This window comes from Dasypus novemcinctus, chromosome 26 (genome assembly GCF_030445035.2).
Source record: "Dasypus novemcinctus isolate mDasNov1 chromosome 26, mDasNov1.1.hap2, whole genome shotgun sequence".
In the NCBI taxonomy this organism is placed as follows: Eukaryota; Metazoa; Chordata; class Mammalia; order Cingulata; family Dasypodidae; genus Dasypus; species Dasypus novemcinctus.
Genome location: NC_080698.1, coordinates 12,821,364 through 12,843,104, shown reverse-complemented (window position 1 = coordinate 12,843,104; position 21,741 = coordinate 12,821,364). Strand labels below are relative to the sequence as shown.

The 21,741-nt window shown below is 45.8% G+C and overlaps 2 protein-coding genes across 2 annotated transcripts in view; both read right to left on the bottom strand.

The window, feature by feature from the left end:
- The window catches only part of LOC101442090 (U3 small nucleolar RNA-interacting protein 2-like), a 62,530-nt gene that overhangs the window by 14,363 nt on the left and 26,426 nt on the right, over nucleotides 1–21,741 (bottom strand). The window lies entirely within an intron of this gene.
- On the bottom strand, nucleotides 1,708–2,375 carry LOC101446878 (IQ domain-containing protein F5). Its single transcript, XM_058288113.1, has 2 exons — nucleotides 2,327–2,375; nucleotides 1,708–2,219 (listed from the first exon to the last, which is right to left on the bottom strand). Exons 1-2 carry the CDS (start codon nucleotides 2,373–2,375, stop codon nucleotides 1,708–1,710), a joined length of 561 nt encoding a protein of 186 aa, XP_058144096.1.

Below are 21,741 nucleotides of genomic sequence, written 5' to 3'. Positions count from 1 at the left end.
GAAAGAGAACTACAAGTGTTGGAGAGGATGTGGGCAGATAGGAACACTTATTCACTGTTGGTGGGAATGCAGAATGGCACAGCCACTGGGGAGCACTGTTGGGCAATTCCTAAAGAAGTTGAATATAGAGTTGCCATGTGACCCTGCAATACCACTACTGGATATATACCCAGAAGAACTGAGAGCAGTGACACAAACAGACATCTGCACACCAACGTTCATGGCAGCATTATTCACGATTCCCAAAAGTTGGAAACAACCCAGGTGACAATCAACCAATGAATGGATAAACAAACTTTGGTCTATTCACGCGATGGAATGTTATGCATCTACAAGGAATGAAGTTGTAAAGCATATGACAACATGGATGAACCTGCAGGACATTATGTTGAGCGAAGCAAGCCAGACACAAAAGGAAAATACTGTATGATTGCATTACTATGAACCAAACATATTCTGTAACATACGGTATAATTTTAAAAATTTTAATAGGTATTCAATACATTTAATTGAGAATGTGTGTTTTTTATTCAACTGTGTTTTCTTTTTAATTTTTAATTTTTTATATTTTCAATTATTAAATGTGCAAAATAAAACTTAAAAAAAATGAAAAAAGAGTTAATAATAGGGTGAAAGACAAAAAGATAAAGGGGAACTAGAAAAAGGGGCAGAGAGAGAGAGAGGCAGAGATGGAGCGACATGGGCAGATGAAATGGGGAGGCAATAGCAGGTTTTCAGGCCCACTACCAGGCTCACAAGCACAAACACCAACTCAGAAACATCCCCAGACGCAAATATTATCCCAAAGGGCTGTGGAAACGTTTGGATACGATGGTTCTGGGCTGGCTGGCCTAGAGGAATGTGCAGGGCTGGTGGGACAGTTGTTTCTAGGGGAGAAGGACTTGAACCAGGTGCAAGAGCAGGTCCCAGACCTGAAAAGGCCCACGGGTTCCTTCACCCCAAACCTGCTCACTGAGCACTCCCTACGCTGCAGGCGCTGTCCTAGGTCTGGGAAACGGAGCACTGAACTCAGAGTCCCTGCAGTCCCGGAGCTTGCCGGGGAAAACGAAAAACAGACAAACGATGAGATGAGACAACCTTGGGTAGTCACGAGGGCTGTGGAAGCAGAGAAGCGCGTCAGGAGCTAGAGCATCCCGGGGTGGGCAGAGAGCTACTTAGGAGGTCAAGGCCTCCAGGAGGAGGTGAGCGGGACAAGAGACCACCCTGCTGGAGTGAGAGCGCCCCCTGGAGGAAGACGCTCCTGGGCGAGTCCGAGCGCTGTGCGCCGAAAGCGGAACGTGCCGGGGGTGTCTGACAAACAGCAGCACGTCCAGGGAGCGCAGGGGAGGGCGCCTTGTGGGACGTGAGCTCAGCGAGACGGCCAGGGCTGGAGCACAGGGCAGTGCGGACCACGGGGAGGGCTTTCAACTCTGCTCTAAAGGAAAGGGGAAGCCTTGGAAGGACTCGGCAAAGGCAGCACGGCCTCCTGCCGCGCAAGGCCAGAGAGCGCCACTGCGTAGACCCCGCGTGGCCGAGGCTCCCTGGAGTGCACCCTCGGGACCCCCTCCTGCCTCTGGAGACACGGCTGACCAATCACAGGTCCGCTTGTCCTGCACCGGGCTCTGGAAATCCTCCTGCACACGGGGCTCCCAACACCCCTGCTGCTGCTTCAGAGCCGACTTGTGTGATGCCACGTACTTGTCCCCATTAGCTCGGACAGTGACCTCCTGAAAAGCAAGTCTGATGAAGAGGCTGGGAGACGGGGTAGAGCAGACTTGGTCTCTCCTTTATTGGAAGGGGTACGCTTTGTGTCACCCGACAAGCCTGGGCGCCCAGCGAGATTTCCAGCTGCAGGTTGAGCTGTTTCTCTTTGAGCTCGTAGTGGCCCTGGATAAGGCCGCGGGTGTGGCAGTTTCGCCAGCGCCAGTAGGCCTGGATGATGCGGGCGGCGCTGAGCAGGCGGCAGTAGCGCCTGCGGATGCGCCACATGCGCACCCAGGCCTGCAGGCGCACGGCCGCGCGCTCCTGCTGCGCGAAGAACTCGAGCGCCGCGCGCCGCCGCCGCTCGCGCTCCCTCGCCAGCTTCTGCCGCCACCAGCTCTGGATGACCCAGGCGCTGAGGGCCGCGTGCAGCAGCGTCCTGCGCACCAGGGTGCCGCGCCACCAGGCCTGCAGGAGCACGACCGCCTCCTCCTTCGTTCTGGTCTTCACTTTGGGCTCTGTAAAAGGAAGGAGAGGACGCTTGTGGCCCGAGGAAACCCGCAGGTTCTAGCCCGGGCGGGAAGCCGCTCTGATCCCCCAGAAACCATCCCCCATCCTCCAGAACCCAGGGGCTCTGGGTGTCCAGCCTCGGGCACTCTCTGGTTAATGGCCATGGCCACATCACCTTGACCCCTGACCCTCAGTGAGCCCATCTGGAAAATGGGTCCAGCAGCACTCGCTACCTCAGCCAGCCTTGCATGTGCAAGAACGCCGCGACCCTGGGCTAGAGATGGCGCCCCTACGCCCCTGCACCTCTGCACCCCTGCGCCCCTGCGCCCCTGCGCCCCTGTGCCCCTGCACCTCTGCACCCCTGCGCCCCTGCGCCCGCGCCCGACTGGGATTCAGTCCCTTCCCTTCAGGCCCCCTCACCTGCCGGGAAATGGCAATTTTTGTCCCCCTGCCCTCTCATCCCTGACTTCAGGTCACACCACAACCTGCTGCCTCCCCTCTGCCACACCAAAGTGTTAGAAGCTTCCTCCGCACACAGCCTTGTTAGCAGCTTGTACTCATCCACCCACCCAAGAGTGCAAAAACACACACACACTTCTAGACACCGGCTTCCCACACCTTGGCTCTTGCTTCCCCAGGGACAGTCCCCTCCTCGCAGCCCCCAGCTCTATGTAGTCTGGGCCCACGTGCCTCTGCCTCCCTCCTCGCCACCCTCCAGATCTCAGCAAGACCCACATCCCTCAGCCTAAGAGGGAAATGCGGGCGGACGGCAGCCAGGAGGGGTCAATCCTTCCTTCCAGCGCTGTGTAGTGACATTCGGCTGGTTTGCCTGCGACACCCTTAGTTTCACCTGCTGGTCGGGTGTAGTCTGACAAGTGGCCCTTTCAACTCACTGAAGCATCTTTTTTTGGATGACAACGTACGTAGCCCCTGGCCCTGGAGTCACCACCCCGGATCCCTAGGGTCTGAGATGTCACAGGTCAAGGTGTCCCCAGCACCGTGGAGCCTGTACCCATCTACCCATGGAAGAGGGGAGGGTGGTGATGGTGGTGTGGGTGGGGGTGTGGGGGTGCAGTCGCTTCCTCTCCTCTCCTTTCCTCCTTCAAGCTCTGCTCTATCAATGTGATTTCATCAGGACCCTCAACAGTCATTCAAAAAGGGGTTTCTGTCCTTCTCTAATCTAAGCTTTTTGGGAGAAGCCTGGGAGAAGCTCAGTGCCCTTCCCACCCTTCAGAGCCAAGGCCACCACAGACTCAGCTTCCAGGCCCTTCCTGGGACCGCACACGTGGAGGGGCCCTGCTTGAGGTGGCCCCCTCAGCTAGCTGGGGTGCAGCTGGCCGTCCCTTGCACAGCGTTGAGTGCTCATGCGCTGGGATGAAAGGCTCAAATCCCCACGTCTGCCGGCTACTGAATTACCCATAGTGAGGGGCAAGTTGGTTCCATGCCCCTCAGGTCTGCGCGCCTCCAGCTGCGGCCCCGACAGGGAGAGGGAGGAGGGAGCCGGCGATGATGTCACAAGGGCAGCTATGACACAGGCGCCGGATGGCTCCCGAGAGTCAGGCCATCCTAAAGAAAAGCTAAAAGACTTGCCCTGTCTTTCCTGCCAGGGACCAGAGGCCTAGCTCAAAAGACACCCCCCCCCCCCCCCAGCGACTGAGCCTTGACACAAGGTGTATAACAATACGCAGCAGCACCTGCCTGGTTTTCATTAAATGGATTTCAGGTCATTTAACGTGACGGTTAGGAAGAGTGAGTTTGCTCTCCACGTGCTGATGTAGAAGGGAATCCAGGACTCAGGAAGCTGAACAAATCAAGGAGATCCCAGAATATGCACCTACTTAAAGGCATGTGAATGCATTGTTTTTAACGTGGGAACTAGAAAGATACAAGCGGTGAACTTTAACAACAGTCCTCCCTGACAGATAGTGGAATTGGGGACAGGGTTAACTCCCTCACTGTGGGTGAACCTCCCACATCTGGTCCTTCAAAAGCACCAGTGATGAGCCTCCTGGGAGAGCAGGGCCCCTGCAGGCCAGGGAACCCACGAGGCCCCACCCCAGCCTGGCCCCTTCTCAGGCTCCAGGGCCCCGACTGCTCTCCTGTCTCCTCTTTCCGAGGGCCTCGAGGCCCAGCAGATGGGCGCAGGCGGCCAGTCAGAAGCTGGTCCCCCTGCCTGCTCCTGGCCTCTGAAGACCCACCTGCAGCCACCGGGTCAGTGCTGAGCAGAAAGGCCACTGGCCAAGACCCAGGGGTCAGTTTGAGGCCCTGGTGTCCCCTCAGACTCACAGCCCCAGTGGTCCTGAGCAGTGACGTTGGGTAGGATGAGGGTGGGGGCAGTGGGGCGAATTGTAGGAATAAGGAGACCATTGAGCCTGGGGGCATTAGTAGAAATTTAAGGGGATGGGGGACATGGGTAAGACAGGAGGGGTGGAGGACACGGTGGGTGGTTATGTGGGTCAGGGAAGGAGCAGGCAGTGTCCCTTTGAAGGTAGTAGTCTTGGTCAGGCCGCTGGAGACCCTCCCAGCATAGCATCTCCAGCAATCTGGCTCCAGGGTCATCCTGGAGACCCCATTTCCCTGCTCGTAGTGTAACCAACGGTGACAGGAACCTGACCCCACAGATGGTGAAACTAAGGCACAAAGACTGCGTGACTTGCTCTGGTCTCACAGCTGACCGGTCACAGGGCGGCACTTGGTCCCAGCTCAGCTGCACGCGGAGGCTTTGCCCTAGACAGCCTTGCCTTGCGGACTCCAGCCCTCCATGCTCTCCCAGTGCTTCTGAGGCTCGTTGTTTCTAGACGACTGCCAGCTCTCCAGGGCCGTAACGTCCTTACCGGAGGAGAAGGCAGACCGTAAGAGCACGCACGGTGCGGACCTGCCTGTGTGCAGCAGGAAGGACAGCTCTCACCCAGGTGCTGGGCTCAGGCGCGGGAATAAAATGGGAACTTTGTGGGCCATGGCACTGTTCTCTAATTTGACAGTGATGGTGGTCGCATGGGTATAGAAACAAAATGGAGGAATAAAATATGGATTAGAGTGGACTTATGATATTCTACTATAAAACTTTTGTGACGACTAATAGAAAAAATTGTATCATTGATGGGGAGAAAGTGGCCACAGTAGTTGCTGAGGGCAGGGAGTGGGAAGAAGAGATGTGATGAGGGGCCATTTTTGGGACTTTGGAGTTGTCATAAAAGATATTGCACGGTCAGATGCTGGATATTATATATCCTGCCATAGCCCACTGAATGTACCAGGGGAGAGTGTGAACTACAGAGTAAATTATTATCCACATGGTGCAGCAGTGCTCAAAAAAAAAAAAAAAATCAATGAATCATATGCTAAAATGGACATGTTATCATGTATGCAAATTAAACCTCAATGAAAGTTATTTAAAGCCCTATATTCATCTTCTTACAATACCAAGCGCCTCCCCCTGGGGTCTGAGTTGTGTCTGGGGTGTAGGGAGGGATGGAGCTCCCAGTGCTGCCAAGGTCAGGGAAGGTCCCACAACTGGAGGCCGGGGGAGCTGGGCTGGAGCCCAGGAAGGAGGGAGACCAGCCCAGGGAGGAGTTCTAGGGCCCGGGTGGTGGGGGACATGGAGAGCCCCTGGTCGGGGAGGGCACTGGGGCCTTGAGTGTCACAGACCAGCTCAGACTCAAGCCAGTGGGCAGGCAGGAGCCACCACAGCAGCTGAGAAGCAGAGTGACACCATCCCAGGGGAAGTATGTGGAGGGGCTGTGCAAGGACCAGGGGTGACTAAGGTGGGATGACAACATTTTTAAAAAGTTTTTTAAAATCAATTTTATTGATACATATTAATAAAGCATGCAAATCATCCAAGGTGTACAGTCAGTGGTATTTGGTATAATCACATACGTGTGCACATGGAGGAAAAGAGTATTTATTAGAGTGGATTTACTGGTGTTCTGCTGGGGAACTATTGTGATTAGTAAGGGAAGAAATTGTAGTAGTGATGTGGAGAGGGTGGCCACGGTGGCTGCTGGTGGGAGGGAGACGGAAGAAGAGATATGGTGTGGGGGCATTTTCAGGATTTGGAGTTGTCTTGGGTGGTGCTGCAGGGACGGATGCTGGACATTGTGTGTCCTGCCATGGCCCACTGGGTGGACTGGGGGAGAGTGTGGACCACAATGTGGACCACTGGCCATGTGGTGCAGTGGTGCTCCAGAATGTATTCACGAGGTGCAGTGGCTGTGCTACGATGATGAAAGCGGTTGTTGATGTGGGAGGGGTGGGGTGGGTGGGGTGGGGGGTATATGGGGACCTCATATTTTTTAAATGTAACATTTAAAAGAAAACAAGAAGAAAAAAATATTTTAAAAATGAGCTTCAGTATGCTCTAGGAGAGGAAGGAAAATACAGAGAAATAACTAAAGGATATCAGAAAAAAATGAATGAATAAAAGAGTCTCAATAAAGAGATGGAGGGAAGCAGATTTGGCTCAATGGATAGAGTGTCCACCTACCACATGGGAGGTCCAGAGTTCAAACCCAGGGCCTCCTGACCCATGTGGTGAGCTGGCCCACGCGCAATGCTGATGCATGCAAGGAGTGCCATGCCATGGAAGGATGTCCCCCTCATAGGGGAGCCCCACGCACAAGGATTGCATCCCGTAAGGAGAGCTGCCCAGTGAGAAAAAATTGCAGCCTACCCAGGGTGGCACCACACACATGGAGAGCTGATGCAGCAAGATGATGCAGACACAGATGCCGGGTGCCACTGACAAGAATACAAGCAGACACAGAAGAACACACAGTGAATGGACACAGAGAGCAGACAACTGGCGGGGGGAGGGGGGGGCGGGCGGGCAGAGAAGGGGAGAGAAATAAATTTAAAAATTAAAAAAAAGAGATGGAAGTTTTTAAAAGGACCAAACAGATCTACTGGAGTTGGAGAACACAATACTGAAATGAAAAACTCACAGGAAGCTTTCAAAAACAGATAGGAGCTGGCAGAAGCAAGAATCAGGAAACCCGAAGACAAAACAATGAAAATGAGTCAGGCTGAAGACCAGAGAAAGGGAGAATTAGAAAAAGCACAGGTAGCCTGAGAGCCCTATGGGACACCATCAATTATGCAGCTATGGGAGTCCCAGAGGGAGAGGAAGGAGAGAAAGGAGTAGAAGGAATTTCCAAAAAAATGACATCAGTTGAAGAGTTGAGGGTCAAAAAATGTGGAAGACTTAAAAAAACTAAATAGCCAAATGGCGAAAGAAAGTTCTGAATAATCAGTAGTTTCTTTAAATGAAACGACTTAACTCCCTAGTTTAAAAGGCAGAGGTTGGTAGGATGGATTTTTTAAAAAAAGTGTGACCCAGTTATATGCAGCTTACAAGTGATTCACTTTATTTTTTTTTTAAGATTTATTTTTTATTTATTTCTCTCCCTTCATCCCCCCAGCCCCCCCAATGTCTGCTCTCTGTGTCAATTTTCTGCATGTTCTTCTGTGTTCACTTGCATTCTTGTCAGGTGGCACTGGGAATCTGTGTCTCCTTTTATTGCATCATCTTGCTGTGTCAGCTCTCCATGTGTGCAGTGCCACTCCTGGGCAGGCTGTGCTTTTCACGCTGGGTGGCTTTCCTTGTGTGGTGCACTCCTTGCATGTGGGGCACCCCTATGCGGGGGGCACCCCTGAGTGCCACAACACTCCTTGCATGCATCAGCACTGCACATGGGCCAGCTCACCACAAGGGTCAGGAGGCCCTGGGTATCGAACCCTGGACCTCCCATATGGTAGGTGGACGCTCTATCAGTTGAGCCACATCTGCTTCCCTACAAGTGATTCACTTTAAATTCAAAGACACAGATAGGCTAAAAGTGAAAGAATGGAAAAAAAAATATTGCCATGAAATTAGTAAACAAGAGAGCTGAGATAACTCTGCTGATAATAGATGAAATAGACAGTCGCATATAGCAAAATGTTAAAAATGGGGGTGGGAAGTCTATTTTCTGCATGATCTTTCTGTAAACTTACAACTTCTCTAGTGGAACTTAATTTTTTTTAAAAAAAGCATATGCATTTGCTTTAGGTTTCTGAGATACTGATAACATTTTATATTTTGATATGGGTAGTGGTTACTTTTGTAAAAATCAGGCTGCATGCTTGAAATCTGTGAACTTTGTAGCATATAAGTAATGTTTCAATAAAAAGTTTTCCATACCTGAGAAAAATAACAAGTAAAATTATTTGGATTTTTAAAAAGTAGACTTTAACTCAAAAACTGTTACAAGGGACAAAGATCATTATATTCTGATAAAGGTGTCAATTCAACAAGAAGACATAACATTATGTTACATATATGCACCTAACAGCAGAGCTCCAAAATATATGAAGCAAATATTGACAGATTTGAAGGGAGAAATAGATGGCTCTACATTAATAGTAGGATACTTTTATACACTATTTTCAATAATAAATAGAACATCTAAACAGAAGATTGAGAAGAAAATAGATTTGACTGATACTCAAAACCAAAACTAGACCTAATAGAAATATATAGAACATTTCTTCCAACAGCAGCAGAATACACATTCTTCTCTAGTACACATTGATCATTCTCCAGGATAGGCCACATCTTAAGTCACAAAACAAGTCTCAATAAATTCAACAATATTGAAATCATATGGTGTATCTCCTCCAAATATAATGGAATGAAAGTAGAAATCAATAACAGAGAGAAATGAAAATTCATAAATATGTGGAAATTAAATAATGTCCTCATAAACAACCAATGAGTCAAAGAAGTCACAAGGGAAATGAGGAAATATCTTGAAGCAAACAAAATGAAAACAAAACATCAAAACTTATGGGATGCAGCAAAAGCAGTGCTGAGGGGGGGAGGATTTAAACCTTTAACTATGTACATTTAAAAAGAAGAAAGTTCTTTCTCTTCAACGAGGCAGCCAAGAGGCAGGTGCAGATATGCAGAACTTCCTGAAGACCCTAACGGGCAAGACCATTACCCTTGAGGTCAAGCCCAGCGATACCACTGAGAAAGATGAGGCCAAAATCCAAGACCAGAAAGGCATTCTGCCAGACCTGCAGCTTCTCACTGCTGCAGACAAACAGCTAGAGGACAGCTGCATTCTCCCAGACTACAACATCCAGGAGTCCACTCTGCACCCCCACTCCATCTCTGGGGCAGCATCGTTGAGCTTTCCCTCCACCACTCCCCCAGAAGTACAACTGTGAGAAGATGATCTGCCGCAAGTGTTACCCTTGCCTACACTCCGGTGCTGTCAATTGCCACAAGGAGAAATGCAACCACGCCAACAACCCGCACCCCAGGAAGAATGTGAAATAAAACCCTTCTTCATGGCTCCTTCCCAACCCCTGTGGTCCTAAGCTCTTCATAGAGTTCCCCTTTAGACAACTAGAACAGTGTAAAAAAAGATCTTAAATCAGAGAACCAACCTCAAAACTGAAAAATCTAGAAAAAGAAGAGCAAATTATACCCAAAATGAGCAGTAGGAAGGAAATAACAAAGATTAGAATGGAGATAAATGAAAGAGAGGATTTTTTTTTAATGGAGAGGACCAACAAAATCAAAAGTTGGTTCTGTGAAAAGATCGCCATCCCAGGGTCCACAGAATGGAGGAATAAAATATGGACTAGAGTGGACTTACTAATATTCTACTATAAAACTATTGATGAGTAATGGAAGAAATTTCAGCATTGAGGTGGAGAAAGTGGCCACAGTAGTTGCTGAGAGCAGGGAGAGGGTAGTAGAGATGTGATGTGGGGGAACTTTTGGGATTTTGAGTTGTCCTTAATGGTACTGCAGGGTCAGATGCTGGAACTTATAGATCCTGCCATAACCCACAGTATCTACTGGGGGAGAGTGAGAACTACAGGGTAAACTATTATCTGTGTAGTGCAGCAGTGCCCCAAAATGTGTTCACCGAGTGCGATGAGTGCACCGCAATGATGAGGGAGGTTGTTGGTGTGGGAGGAGTGGGGTGGGGAGATGGGGGGTATACGGGAACCTCTTATATTATTTAGTGTAACATTTTTTTGTGTGATTTATATATCTTCAAAAAAATACAATTTACATAAATGATGTGGTGGGGGGTGGGAGTGGGTTATATAGGAAACTCTTATGTTTCTTGTTTTTTTTAACGTTTTTTAATGACATTCTGTGGGCAAGCCGCCGACACCTTGTTAGACGTAGGAAAACCTCTCTAACTATAAGGCCTTTGGGGTTCCACCCAAAAGATGGCGCCGAGGCATGTGGCGGACATGCCCGGGTCGGAAATCTGCCTTCCCCCCAGCAACTAAAGCACATGAACCAATCAGCCTCGCTAAATTAGCATAGCCAGTAAGCTGCTTGCACGTTGCCTCATGGTCTATAAAAGCTACTACACTTCCTCAATAAATCAGACCTGCGCCACCAGCCTGCGTCTCCAGAGCGGTTACTGTGTGTTGTCTTGCTCTGTTCGTCCTTACCTCTTTGGGAGCCGAGCCGCTGGACGGCACCGCAACAACATTCCTTGTGATCTATTAACTTTAATAAAAATAAAATAAAATAAAAAAAGAACCTATGGCCAAATAAGGTCACAGGTACCAAGGGCTAGGACTTCAACATACCTTTTGAGGGAACACAGTTCAACCCACAACAAGCAAATAAAATATGAAAAAAAAAGGGGTTATCACTGCCAACCCCAAAGAAATAAAAAGGACCGTAAGATGATATTACAAATATATACCTACAAACTAGATAACCTAGATGAAATGGAGAAATTCCTAGAAATACAAATTATGTATACTGTCAAGAAGAAATAGAAGATTTCAACAAACCAATAACAAGTAAAAAGATTGAGTCAGTTATCAAAAACCTCCCAACAAAGATAAACCCAGGACTAAATGGCTTCGCAGGGAAATTTTACCAAACAGTCCAAGAAGAATTAATGCCAATCCTGCTCAAACTTAAAAAAAAAAAAAAAATAGAAGAGACAAGAACACTTCCTAACTAATTCCATGAGGCCAACATCACAGGCATACCAAAACCAGATAAAGATACTACGAGAAAAGAAAATTACAGTCCAATTTCTCTTATGAATATAGATGCAAAGTCCTCAACAAAATACTAGCAAACCAAATCCAACAGCACATTAAAATAATAATACACCATGATAAGTGGGTATTTTCGCAGGTATGCAAGGATGGTTCAACACAAGAAAATCAAGATATGTCATACACCACATTAACAGACTGAAGGGGGGGACGACGACACATAATCACCCCAATTGACACACAAAAAAAGGCATTTGACAAAATCCAGCACCCCTTCTTGATAAAAACACTTAGGAAAATAGGAAGAGAAGAAAACTTTCTCAACATGATAAAGGGCATATATGAAAACCCACACCTAACATCATAATTAATGGTGAAAGACTGCCAGCTTTCCCTCTAAGATCTGGAACAAGACAAGGATGCCCATTGCCACACCATTATTCGACATTGTAGTGGAAGTTCTAGCTGGAGCAATTAGGCAAGATAACAAAATAAAAGACATCCAAATTGAAAAAGAAGAGGCAAAACTTTCCCTGTTTGCAGATGAAATGATCCTATGTACAGAAAATCCCCAAAAAATCCACAACAAAGCTCCTAGAACTAATAAATTAATTCAGCAAAGTAGTAGGTACCTGATCAACACACAAAAATTAGTAGTGTTTCTATACACCAGTAATGAAGAGATAGAGGAAGAAATCAAGAAAAAAATTGCATTTACAATAGCAACTAAAAAAATCAAATATCTAAGACTACATCTAACTAAGTATGTAAAGTACTTATACACACAAAACTACAAAATATTGCAAAAAGAAAATTTAAAGGATAAATAAATGGAAGGACATTCCATGTTTATGAATTGGAAGACTAAATATTGTTAAGGTGCCAATTCTACCCAAAGCAATTTATAGATTTAATGTAATCCCTATCAAAATTCCAACAACCTTCTTTGCAGAAATAGAAAAGCCAATCATCAAATGGAAGGATAAGGGGCCCTGAATAGCAAAAACATCTTGCAAAAGAAGATAGATGTAGATAGATGATAGATAGAAATAGATGATATGGCCATGTGGCAAGTCAGAGGACTCATACTTTGTGATTTTAAAGCTTTTCGACAAAGCGACAGTGATCCAAACAGCATTATACTGGCACAAAAACAGGCATATAGAACAATGGAATTGAATCGAGGGTTCAGAAATAAACCTTCATGTCTAACACAATTGATTTTTTTGTAAAAGTATCAGTTCCACTCAACTGGGAAAAAAGAGTCTCTTTAAAAAATGATACTGGGAAAATTGGTTGGATATCCACATGCAGAAGAATGAAGGTGGAACCCTACCATACCATATACAAAAATTAAGTCAAGATGGATGAAAGAGTGGGAGAGAGAGAGTAAACTACAATGTATAATCTGTGCTCAGTGGAAATGCTCCAAAATGTGCTCATCAATTGCAATGAATATACCACACTAATGAAAGAAGTTGTTAATGTGGGGAAAAGTGGGAGGTGTGGGGATTAGGGCATATGAGTATCCTGTATATTTTTTATGTATTATTTTATATAATCTATATATCTTTTAAAAATAAATAAAAATATATTTTTATAAATTAAAAAAAATTTAATAAAAAAAAAAGATGAATCAAAGACCTAAATATAAATATAAGACCTAAATATAAAACTCCTGGAAGAAAACACAGGAAGCACCTTGTGTTAGGTAATAGCTTCTTAGTCTTTGCACCCAGAGCACAAGCAAAAAAAGAAAAAATTGATAAATCAAAAGAAAAACGAAATTGGAGGAATCACACTACCTGACTTCAAAACATACTACAAAGCTACGGTGGTGAAAACAGCATGGTATTGGCATAAGGAGAGACACATAGACCAATGGAATCGAATTGAAAGCTCTGATATAGAACCTCACATATACAGCCACATAATATTCGATAAAGCCACCAAACCCTCTCAACTGGGAGAGAGTGGCCTATTCAACAAATGGTGTCTGGAGAACTGGATAGCCATATGTAGAAGAATGAAAGAGGATTACCATCTCACACCTTATACAAAGATCAACTCAAGATGGATCAAAGACCTAAATATAAGAGCCAAGACCATAAAAACCTTAGAAAGCAGTGTAGGGAAACATCTACAGGACCTTGTAATAGGAAATGGATTTATGAATATCTCACCAAAAGCACGAGCAGCAAAAGAACTAATAGATAAATGGGACTACCTCAAAATTAAAGCCTTCTGCACCTCAAAGGAGTTTGTCAAGAAAGTAAAAAGGGAGCCCACACAGTGGGAGAAAATATTTGGCAATCATATATCTGATAAGAAACTTATAACGTGCATATATAAAGAACTTCTATATCTTGAAAATAAAAAGATAAACAACCCATTTAAAAAATGGGAAAAAGACTTAAACAGACACTTCTCCGAAGAAGAAATACAAATGGCAAAAAAGCACATGAAAAAATGTTCCAAATCTCTAGCTATCAGGGAAATGCAAATCAAAACTACAATGAGATACCATCTTACACCCATAAGATTGGCAGCTATGAAAAAAACAGAAGAATACAAGTGCTGGAGAGGATGTGAAGGAAGGGGAACACTCATCCACTGCTGGTGGGAATGCAGAAGGATCCAACCATTCTGGAGGACAATATAGCGGTTTCTCAAAAAACTAGCCATAGATTTGCCATATGACCCAGCAATACCACTGCTGGGTATATACCCAGCAGAACTGAAAACAAGGACACAAACCGATATATGTACACCAATGTTCATAGCAGCATTGTTCACTATTGCCAAAAGTTGGAATCAACCCAAATGCCCATCAACAGATGAGTGGATCAATAAAATGTGGTATATACACACAATGGAATACTACTCGGCTGTAAGAACAAACACACTACAAACACATGTGATAACATGGATGAATCTTGAGAACCTTATGTTGAGTGAAGCAACCCAGACATTGAAGGACAAATACTACATGACCTCAATGATATGAAATAAACAAGCTGCCCTAGATAGCAAGAGACTGAACGATAGGCTTACAGGAAATCGGAGGGTGGAGGAAGGATATGAGCCGATGTCTGCAGGGGTGGAATTTAAGATGAGATGGTGGTAAGTATGAACACAAAGAAGAGATAAAAGGGGGGCAAGGGGTTGCCTTTGGTTGGGGCTTTGCGGGTTTGAGGGTGGCTGGGGAGGGACGGATGGGTAACATTGCCCAAAAGTGGGGGGAGGGAGGGGTAGCATACGAACACAGGAGAGGGTCAGGTGTTGGTGGAGAGTAAAATGCCGAGAAAATCATACCAAAATATAATAAAGAGGGTTACCTGTTTAGAATGCTCGGAGGGGAGGGTCTGATGCAGGACGGGCTCCTGGGGAATGTCTAAATGCTCATTCTGCCAGAGTGGGTGTCACCATGGGGTAGAAACCCAAGTAGTGAGAGTGGGGGTGGACCCACATCCTGGGGAGGACTAATGCCACCAAATAGAGGGAACTGTATCCCTCGAGAGAAAGGGTGGCTCCCAGGGCATTGGGGCAGTTGAGCAAGTTAGGCCCTGAACACTATTCCATCTATCTCTGGAAGTGGCTCCTCAGGAAACGGAGGTTGGCTGTCACTGTGGGCACCAAGGTGGAAGGGAAAATGGACGTTAAATGTGTGGAACCAAGGTAAATGGGGGGTAAGAGAGGAGTTTCTTGAGAGTACATAAGGATGGATATAAAACATGTAATAATACACCATAACATATAGGAGATGACAGACTGATAATGTAAACCATAATGTAAAACATAGGATAACTAAGAATGTAAAGAACTATGTATCCTAAAGTATGCACCATAATGTAAGCACAGATGTCACCTTGTTAGAAAGCTAATGTCTCAGACTCTGTACATCACGTTAAGTAAATATGATGTGAATAGGGTGTATGAGTATCGCTGTGGAAGGAAAAAGGTTTTGTGGTGGATGTATGGGAGTGCTGTATATTATATATATGCATTGCTGTGGTCTAGGACTCCTGTGAAGAGAAGCTGAATAATTAGGGGGGGGGAAAAAAAAAAAAAAGAAAAAGATAGGATGTAGAATTTTTTCAAGTCAACATTCTTTATCTAAGTTCTTTATCTAACTTTATCCAAGTTCTTTATCTAACCTTTAAACCCATCGCTATATGCCATTCCCTAGTAAGGGACCATGACATTATATTGGGCTTCAAATTTCGGGGAGTTCTGGATCACAGAGTGTTTCAACAGTGGCAATGGAGGGATACTGGTATGGGATACCAAAGACAGGTGATATATGGCTGACAGGGAGCTGTACAGAACATATGTCCAGGGTGCATGGTAATGTTTGGATATACTCATAGTGGCAACAATTGAAAACCACAGCAGGGGGGGTACTGGGTTCCTGGCCAGTGGTGCTCTGTCGTGGTCCCTAGGGGAGCAGCAACAGTCTCCCAGGTACAGCGGCGGGGACCGGGAGGGAGTGAGGGTTCAACAGTGAGCCCCTGATGCTAATGACTATGCTTGTGAGCTGATAAGCCTAAAATAAGAACAAGGCCTAGAGCAACATTGTGCCTGGGAATTTCCTCCTGTCAGCCTTCATGTTACTCAAATGTGGCCAGTCTCGAAGCCAAATTCAGCATATAAATGCAATGCCTTCCCCCCAGCGTGGGACATGACACCCAGGGATGAGCCTCCCTGGCACCGAGGGACCACTATCAACTACCAACTGATGATGCAACTGGAAAATGACCTTATACGGAAGGTTCAATGCGGATCAGCAGAATATCCCTGTCTACATAAAATAACATGACTTTAAAAGGCTGTTTGACCTAAAGTAAGGGGGAAATGGAAAGGAGAAATGAGTTTATATGGCTACGAGTTTCTAAAAAAGAGTCTGGAGGCTGGCAGAAGGATTGCCCTCATGCACAACTGAGCAGAGTCAGAGAGACAGATAAAACAGATACAACCCCCAGATATTGGTTCCTTTGAGGGCTAAAGAGACCCATGGGAGTTATGGTCATGGCCGATGGGGTTAACTACCAGGTCAGATGGCCCCTCTTTGGAAATGGTGTTTATGTGTGATGAATCTGGACTCAGATGGGATCTTCCTTCATAAGACTTTCATGCTAATGTGCTGGAGGTGCAGTTAATGTTGGGGTTTAAGATATATTTAGGGGATTTGAATCTCTGGACTGGCAAGGTGATAGCCAGGTCCTGAGCCTCAACAGACTCCAGCACCTACAATCTGATTTATTGGACTTACCACACTCAGCTAAGATGGAGTTGAAGAAGGACAACCACCACACCATGGAGCCTAGAGTGATTACAACTGAAAGTGGGAGGATTGCATCCAGCATCCAGGTGGAATCTGAGCCTCCTCTTGACATAGAGGTGCAATGGACACAACCAATCCAATGTCCACATAGAAGAGGTGGCATTGGATTGGGAAAAGTGGACATGGTGGCTGATGGGTATGGGGAAAGGCAGGAAGAGATGAGAGGTGGAGGCGTCTTTGGGACATGGAGCAGCCCTGGATGGTGCTTCAGAGGCAATCACCGGACATTTTAAATCCTCACAGGGCCCACTGGATGGAATGGAGGAGAGTATGGGCCATGATGTGGACGATTGACTATGAGGTGCAGAGGTGCCCAAAGATGTACCCACCAAATCCAATGGATGTGTCATGATGATGGGAATGAGTGTTGCTGGGGGGGGGGGGAGAGGTGGGGTGGGGGGGTGGGGTTGAATGGGACCTCACATATATATTTTTAATGTAATATTATTACAAAGTCAATAAAAAAATTTAAAAAAAAATTTAAAATGTGTGTTCATTAAAGGACTTCATCATGAATGTAAAATGACAACCTACACAGTGGGAGAAAATATTTGGAAGCAACATTTCCCATTGGATTAAATTTCCAAAATACATAAAGAAATCCTACAACTCAGCAACAAAAAGACAGCCCAATTAAAAATGGATCAAAAACCTAAATAAACATTTCTTCAAAGAAGATATACGAAAGGCCAAAAAGCATATGAAAAGATGCTCAAAATCCTTAGCCATCAAGGAAATGCAAATCAAAACCACAATGAGATACCATTTCACACCCTGTCAAAGGGCTACAAATTTTAAAAAAGGAAAATAACAAGTATTTGAAAGGATGTGGAGAAATAGGAACACTCATTCATTGTTGGTGGGAATGTAAAATGGTGTAGTCACTGTGGAAGACAGTTTGGCAGTTCCTCAGAAAGTTAAATATAGGTGTATTAGTCAGCCAAAGGGGTGCTGATGCAAAATACCAGAAATTGGTAGGTTTTTATGAAACTATTTATTTGGGGTAGGAGCCTACAGATACCAGGCCATAAAGCACAAATTACGTCCCTCACCAAAGTCTATTTTCATGTGTTGGAGCAAGATGGCTGCTGACATCTGTGAGGGTTCAGGCTTCCTGGGTTCCTCTCTCCCCAGGGCTTGCTTCTTCCTGGACTAAGGGTTCCTCTCTTCCTGGGGCTTGCTTCTCTTTCCTCTGTGAGCTTACTTCCCAGGGCTCCAGCTTAAGGTTTCAGCATCAAACTCCAGCATCAGAACTCCAACATCAAAAACCCTCAACTCTTCTAGGAAAATATAATGTAACAAAAATGACCTCTAGAAACACGGAAAGTTTAAAAGAACAATTTCCATAGAATACATAGTTAGCAAAGGGATACCTCCACCTAGCCTCCCAGTGTGGGGGTGGGGTGAGAAGCAACAGCGGGGTCATATGATTTCACAGGGAAATTCTATCAAATCTTTAAGGACCAGATAATTCAAATGCAAATTAAACTGCTCAAGATAACATAAAACAAAACAAACAAACAAACAAAAAAACCCTCATCTCTGTCCTTTGCCATGTCTTTTATCTAATGCCCTAATGATGTGGCCCAATCAAAGCCCTAATCATAATTTAATCACACCTAGGTACAGACCAGATTACAAACATAATCTAATATCTATTTTTGGAATTCATAGCCTTATCAAACTGTTACAGTGGGAAATCCCCCTTCTAGATATAAATCCCAAGAATTGAAAGCTGGGACTCAAATATCAAAAGATACTTGCATGGAGCAGATGTAGCTTAAGTGGTTGAGCACCTGTTTCCCATTGTACAAGGTCCTGGGTTCAATCCTCGATACCTCCTAAAAAGACACTTTTTAAAAAATCACAAAATATATTTGCACACTGATATTCATACTGTCATTATTTACAATTGTGAAAAGATGGGAGCAACCCAAGTGTCCGTCAACCAGTTAACGGATAAACAAATGTGATATATATACACAATGAATATTATTCACCCATAAAAAAGACTGAAGTTCTGATACCTGTGACAACACGGATGACCCTTGAAGACATGACGTTGAAATAAGCCAGACACAAAGGGCAAATATTGTATGAGCTGACTGATACGAAATAATTAGAATAAGCATGATCATAAAGTCAGAAACTAGAATTTATTTTACCAGGTGTCGGGGTGGGGTAGGGATAGGAAGTTAATGTTTAAATTGCAGTTTCTATTTGAGATGATGGAAAAGTTTTGGAAATGGATGGTGGTGACGGTAAACACAACATTGTGAACATAAAATAACAGCACTGAAATACATATTTGAATGTGGTTAAAATGGAAATTTTAGGTTGTACATGTTACTAGAAAGAAAAGATTCACTGTACAACACAGTGAACCTTAAACCATGGATTATAGTTAATAGAACAATCATTTTTAAAATGCGATTTCATCAATTGCAACAAGTGTACCACACTGATGAAGGTGTTAATAGGGTGGCATATGGGAACACTGTATTTCATACATGGTTTTTCTGGAAACCTACAAGTTCTCTAACAAAACAAAGTAATGATAAATCAATGGCTAGGTATTGCTAATGTATAAATACGTAATTTTGACAAGAACTACATAAAGTGGGGCAATCAGGGGTATAGGAACATAGTTGCATGTATGCTGTTGAAGTTAAGGTGTTAACAAAACAAATGGCATTATTATAGATATGGGATGTCAAAGGAGGGAGAAGGGATGGTTAATGCATAATGGGCACAGGGTTTCTGTTTGGGATAATGGGAAAGTTCTGGTGACAAATGTGGTGAGGGTAACACAGCACTGTGAATGTGATTTATCCCACTGAATTCTGTGCTTGGAAGTGGTTGAAATGGGAAAGTTCGTTTTGTATATATGTTTCCACAGTTTAAAAAGAGAGAGAGAGAGAAATTCAAGAGACAATAACAACTAAAGACAATATACCCAGACCGCATCTACTAACGGAGGAGAAGGTGCTTCATTTTGGGACTATGAAAAGAAGTGGACTGTAGACATCAGCTTTCTTTCAACATTAAGTTCTTAAACTTAATACCTGTACATAGTGGTTTCTTACGTGACTAGCCTTGTTCTGAAAAATGTACATAGAAGTATTACGTTCAAGGAGCATGATGTATACAATGTACTCTCAAAGGCTTAAAAAATAAAGAGATGAACACAGATGTAGACAGATGATAGATATAAACAGATGATGTGGCAAATGTGGAAAAATTCTTAAAAGTTGGTGAATCTGGGTATCTGGGAATTTTCTGTCTAGGCTGGTGTTTTTGCAACTTTCCTATTAAGTTTGAAATTCTTTCCAAATAATTTTTTAAAAAACCTAAATAAACAACTTTGTTTTTTAAAAAGGAAGAGAAGGGTCAGAGGGCCAAACCACAGCCCCCACTGCGGCAGCCGGTCCTGAGACCATCGCTCGCACTCGGTTTCCCCTTCCTCCAGCCCCTTTCCAAACTCCCCTGTCCTTGGGCAGCACCTCTGTGGGCGCAGCAGCAGGAAGGGCAGGGGCGCGACCCAGCCCTCCCCCCTGAGGGCTCGAAGCCCCTGGCCACCATGTGCTGCTCAGGCCGGCCGTGATTGCTCTACTTTTTAATTTAGTTACACCTGGGCAGGGGGCGCCCCCAGGGGTCCCAGAGAATCACCCGAGCTGCCTTCCCAGTCTCCACTGCCCTGGTGGGGCGGCCGCCCCACCTCCTCCTGATGCTCTTGCCGGGCTCCCCCATGGCTGCTGGTCTCCTGGCACAAGGCCTCTGAGTGCCCAGGTCACAGCCCAGAAGGGATCCCTGGTGAGCGTCCTCCCTTCCTAGACTCAGGCCCTGCGGTTAGACGGAGGCTCGAGTGGCAGAGACAGAAGCACAGCTTCCCCTGGTGGGCACCGGGGAGGGGTGGTAAGCGGGACCCCTGCGACTCCACGACAGACGCCCAGACGTCTCCGTTCTGCCCAGGAGGGACTCGGCAGCGTGGGACGGCACCGACCTGGGCACGGGTTGGCACGCTGCAGCCCACAGGCCACATACAGCCTGCGGCCTGCTCGTGTACATCCCATGAACTAAGAATTGTTTTTATATTTTTTAATGGTTGAAAAAATTCTTACGAATAATATTTCATGGGACATAAAAATTAGATGAAATTCAAATCTCAGTGTACTTTCACTGATTGGCTTGTGTATTGTCTAGAGCTGAATTTGCGCTACAGCAACAGAGTTGAATGGTTGTGACAGAGACTGCATGGGGGGACCCTCATCATGTCCACTGCTGCTCTGTGCACAACAAATCACAGAGGCACAGTAATAACTCAGCAGTGTTTTGAGAGCCACACGTATCACCATACTGTGGCTTTTTTTATTTTAAGATATATTTATTTATTTCTCCTCCCCCCCCCCCCGGTTGTCTGTTCTCTGTGTCTATTTGCTGTGTCTTTTGTCCGCTTCTGTTGTCGTCAGCAGCACGGGAATCTGTGTTTCTTTTCGTTGCGTCATCTTGCTGTGTCAGCTCTCCGTGTGTGCGGCACCATTCCTGGGCAGGCTGCACCTTCTTTCGCGTTGGGCGGCTCTCTTTATGGGGTGCACTCCTTGTGCATGGGGCTCCCCTATGTGGGGGACACCCTTGTGTGGCAGGGCACTCCTTGCGCGCATCAGCACTGCGCCTGGGCCAGCTCCACACGGGTCAAGGAGGCCTGGGGCTTGAACCATGGACCTCCCATGTGGTAGACGGACGCCCTAACCACTGGGCCAAGCCCGCTGCCCACTGTGGCTTTTTTTAACAGTGCATACCCATCATGTCAAAAGAAAGGAAGAGGGAAGCAGATTTGGCTCAACTCATAGAGCATCCACCTACCACATGGGAGGTCCAGGGTTCAAACCCAGGGCCTCCTGCCCCGTAGGGTGAGCTGGCCCATGAGCAGTGCTGATGTGCACAAGGAGTGCCGTGCCATGCAGGGGTGTCCCCCATGTGGGGGAGCCCCACGTCCAAGGAGTGTACCCCATAAGGAGAGCCACCCAGTATGGAAAAAAAATGTGCAGCCTGCCCAGGAGTGGCGCCACACACATGGAGAGCTGATGCAGCAAGATGACACAACAAAAAAGAGACACAGATTCCCAGTACCGCTGACAAGCATACAAACAGAC